Below are 4,688 nucleotides of genomic sequence, written 5' to 3'. Positions count from 1 at the left end.
TGTTTTGATATTAAAAATATTTGTTTAAAAATAAAAAATATTATTTTAATATATTTCTAAAAAAAATAATACAGAATTCAGCGGGAATGAAGCTCAAAATAGTAAGTCTTAGGATTTGCTGGGGAAAAGAAGATTTGCAAGAACACGTTGTGGTGTGCTTTATGAGATTTGCCCAATGACATGTTGGCAAAAGTTTTCCCCTAGTATTCTTGATTGATGATGATAAGACAAAATTAAAGTTTTATTTATACGATAATGCCTTTCAGATCTCGCTTTTCCCTCCTCTCGAAAACTATCACAGCAAACCATTGGTGCCTCCGAGGGATCTAATCAATAATAGTGAGTGAGGTTTAAATTTTTGGTTCTGTTCAGTATTTATATTCATGATATATATACTTCTTTATTAAAGTCTTGATTGATTTGAAAGTAATTTTTTATTATAAAAAACACATTTTTCATTTTGTACGATTTAAGTGGCGGGCCAAATCTTTAAATTGATATATTATTTTAGATAAATTAAGAATTATGTTAAAAGTCAGGATCTAGAAATTATATTGATCAGATTATTTTAAGATCAAATATGAAAACTATAGCAGCCAGAAACCAAAAGCCATATGCTTTTGTTTCTCGGGTTCGAAATCAGACAAGATCCATCCGAATTCAGGCTAAAAATCTGTGCACAGATTGAACTCTGTTTGCAGCTGTGTTTGGTTTTTTAACACTAATGGAACAAAATACAGAGAGAGGCTTGATTAAGCACTTAATCTCATCGAATTCCTAGCCAGAACTCATTTATGAATTTCCAACAGGGTTTCCTTACTGTTTGAGGTCACAAACGGGGAACAAAGAAACTCAAACAAGACGAAAGTTTTATGCCTTCATTTTCCAGCATGCTGATCATACAAGTTCCCAAATAATATATAATTTTGTTTCCAGGCGAAGAAAAGTAGAAAACTCCAGCACTGCTACAAATTCGGTACAGCAAAATCTAAAAAAGGCAAGCACCTGATGCTTCAAATTTTGTGATCAAGTTGCAACAGCAGAGCGCAAACTGACAAGAACCAAAAATAAATAAAAATAAAACAGAGTGCTCCCTGGACCACAATCCTGGAGGGATGCTCAAATTGCAAATGCCATTTGTGACCTGGGACTTCTGTTCACAGCAAAACCAAAAGATCGATCTGCAAGATCCAATCAATGAAGGATAAATCAGCAAAGCAGGCCAGTAGTTGAGAAATGATAGGTATGGCAATTACAACAGTTTAATGGCCCAACATACAGGAGGCACCAATCAACTTAATCAGTTTAAAAGGAAACCGAACTGAAAAACTTATGATATTAATCAAATTCTTTGAAGTGTAACTACTACGCCAGGGTAATAGTTAATTGAAAATAAAACAGTATAGAAGATAACTTTCTTTTCCTTAGCAACACCAGTACAGTCACCAAACATGTAGACAATCTTACAAAACATGAAAGGGAAAAGTGGTATATATGGTGACTTGAAATATAAATTTAACCTAGAAAGTTGAACATATTCCCTACCATTAAAGATGTGGAGAGGAGAAATATGTTGGAAAAATCTCAAACAAATAAAACCCACTCGTATATTTCTGTTTTTCATTCAACAGAAACCAGGAACACAAGATAATGAAAATAAACAACATATGAACACTAGAATGTGACCATGACTTGTGAGAACTGACAACAAGTTAAGAGGAAGTTAACTTGTCATCAATTTATTTCCTCGCATTTACTAGCTTCTCAACTAGAAGGCAAACAATTATGGAAAAGAAAAGGATGCAATTATATAAGCGTTATAATTGGAGGATGATATACCAAGATAGAAAATTTAATTAAAAAGATAGGACAAAATGTTATTCATGAGATCATACAAACAAACACCTACAAATTACAAGCAGGGTGAGAATGGAAGAAAAGTTTAGCTCAATCCAGCATATTAAGAAATGTTACTTTCTATAGGCAGTTCAATTGAGCATTTTGAGAAGAAAGGTTGAGCTAATATGAAAAACAGACCCAAAACTATGAAACATGGTTATAGTAAACCAACAGGTTTTGAGTTCTCTCTCATCGTTTTACACACACAGAATTAACAGGAAGCAGATCAACTTTTACACCAAAGGTAAATTATGAAATATATTTTGCATTGATATCATGAAACCAAGTGGACGCAACAATGTTGCAAATACATGGATTAAAAATCATAGTGACATTGAACTTCAAAAATCACTTTTGGTTCAGCCCCAGACCACATAAACTTGATGATGCTACAATTATGGCATAGTTGTTGCCCTTTCAATTACTGGATCTACAAGGGATAACCAATGGCACACTCGTTATAAGAAAAATTGGATAGAGGCTTGTGTGATAATGTTGACCGAGAGTCTGAAGATGCTCTAGAAAACTAAAAACATACCTTGAGCAAAAAAAATAAAAAATAAAAATTCATATGGAAAGGAAAACAAAAATGTTAGGGGCAAAATTTCTTGACAGAATAAAAATTATGACAGCTGTTAGCTCTCAAAACAAACATTTCAGGAAATACTGATTAAATCAACTAATAGAACTTTAATTGCTTGGTGCATGCCTATGAGAACATCAGACCTTGACTACAGCCATAACTTTATCTGCCATAGTGCGGGAAGCTAATTTAGCCTCTCTCACGCAAAGGCACTTCAGAGACCAATTGATCATCTGACACAACACATTACAAACAAACATCATGGTAACAGATGTATCACCTAGAAGTTTATGTATCCTTACCACAGGTCATCATCATATTCATATGTGAAATGTCTAGTGCAGGTATATAATGAACTACCATAAAAAGAGATCCTTTCAGTCAACTAAGCAAAGTAAACCATTACCTTCAAGCTTGAGCATCAATCTCTTTATCTTCCACATCATTGGTAACCCCATTTGCCTCGGCATTCTCAGCATTCTCCTCAGGAGGCTGGGCTTGTTCCTCCTCGGGCAAAGGCTCCTCCACATAATCATTCTCAAACGCATCAGCAGGAACCTCATAAATCCTCACTTGTGGCTTAGACGGGTCTTTCACCAGCACATACTTACCCTCATTCAATTTCATACACAAGTCAACAATACTCTTGACAATACCCCACATGTTGGAGGTATTCAAATTAATCTGTGAAGCAAAGTCCTTAGGCTTATATCCAACAACAGCCAAAATCACATGATTGAAATGATCCCTTGGATGGACCCTGGAAACATACCCTAACTTCATCATATCAGCACTAGCCAACAAAGCTTGAGCAGTCCATTTAGCCAATTTATTCGCATTGTTCTTCAATTCAGTAGCCAAAACAGCACCCCTTTGAGTCTCCAACTTCTGTCTCCAATCAACACCAGAATACTTGGGATCAAACTCATTAAGCGCATTCAATGTCAAGAACGACCTTTGCTTATTAACCTCAACAACACTCTGCACTTCACACCTAGCAACAAGATGCATATTATCATCCAATTTCCACCTCCTATACTTATAAGCCACGGATGCAACCTCCTCACCTTCATTGGCAAACGGATTGGGCTCATCAAATGCAACCTTATTCCCATCCCTAAACAAAACTTGCTGCGAAAAGTTCTGATTAATATACGCAGCCTCAACACTCAATGAATATGCCGAGTTTATATCATCCTTAGCCTCTGGTAAAGGCTCCTGTGATGTCTCGTGAACTGACAACAAATCAAGCTGGGATCCATCTCTTTTATCAAAAAACAACTTATTCCCCACCCTTTGAACCACAATATCCCAAGAATAAACAGAGCGGGTTGCGCACATCAACGTAGCTAAAATATTATCAGTAGCAAAAACGGTAGCTTTGTCTTCATTAGCTAATCTTCTAATAACAGGATCATCAGTGGTAGTTACCTTAAAGAAATTCCTATTCTTAAACCTTTCCAATCTCCGCTCTGCTTTCGGTGTGATTCTATCAAAACTCTTATCATAAAACTCTAGCCCACCACATAAAATCAAATCCTCTGGTTCCGGGACCGAGAACGACAGTTTCGTAAATGTACTAAACGGAATCTGATCAAGCATATTCCATTCAGGTTGGATCTCCACAGAACTCTTAAACACCGCCGCTTCCCTACGTGGCTGATTCTGATTGGACCGGTTTTGATTATAATGCCGGTCCCTACGAGCCCTCTCTTTCTCCGCCTCGCGCTTCTTCGCCTCCACTTCCTCATCGCGACGTTGCGGTAGCTGAGGGCGGTTGTGCTGGTTGAACCGCCACTTAGGTCCAAACTTCGGCCGCGGAGGAGGCTTCCCGTCAACGAGACGGAAAGAGGAGTCGTTATCAGCGGCGGAGGGGAAGGAATCGTCGGCAGTGAAGTCGAAGACGGAGTCGGATGCAGCGTTTTTGCGGCCACCAGCTCCGCCTTGGCCTTGGTTAAGATTGCGAGTGAAATCAGCGATTCGGCCGAGCTTTTCAGAGCGAGAGAAGGGAGCGAAGGGGACGTTGAGAGGGAGTGTGGAGGTGGTGGTGGGGGTGACGGTGGCGTCCGGTGGACCCCAACCGTCGGGATTGAAAGGGACGGCACCTACTTCAAAGCCGCCTACCATTGGAATTGAGATTTTGAGGCTGAACCGAGTGAAAACTGAAGCACTAGAAGATGGGATTTATTTTATATGAAGGTTGAAG

The 4,688-nt window shown here is 38.4% G+C and overlaps 1 protein-coding gene across 1 annotated transcript; it reads right to left on the bottom strand.

Moving 5' to 3' along the window:
- Positions 1–859: 859 nt before the first annotated feature.
- LOC118047295 (eukaryotic translation initiation factor 3 subunit D) lies at positions 860–4,688 on the bottom strand. The gene is made up of 2 exons (XM_035056549.2): positions 2,889–4,688; positions 860–1,181 (listed from the first exon to the last, which is right to left on the bottom strand). Exon 1 carries the CDS (start codon positions 4,607–4,609, stop codon positions 2,891–2,893), a length of 1,719 nt encoding a protein of 572 aa, XP_034912440.1. The 5' UTR covers positions 4,610–4,688; the 3' UTR covers positions 860–1,181; positions 2,889–2,890.

This window comes from Populus alba, chromosome 4, assembly GCF_005239225.2.
Source record: "Populus alba chromosome 4, ASM523922v2, whole genome shotgun sequence".
In the NCBI taxonomy this organism is placed as follows: domain Eukaryota; kingdom Viridiplantae; phylum Streptophyta; class Magnoliopsida; order Malpighiales; family Salicaceae; genus Populus; species Populus alba.
This window is presented reverse-complemented; position numbering and strand designations above follow the sequence as displayed.

Bases quoted from the DNA above. Each gene is read 5' to 3' on its own strand.
- LOC118047295 (XM_035056549.2), bottom strand. From the start codon at position 4,609: ATGGTAGGCGGCTTTGAAGTAGGTGCCGTCCCTTTCAATCCCGACGGT.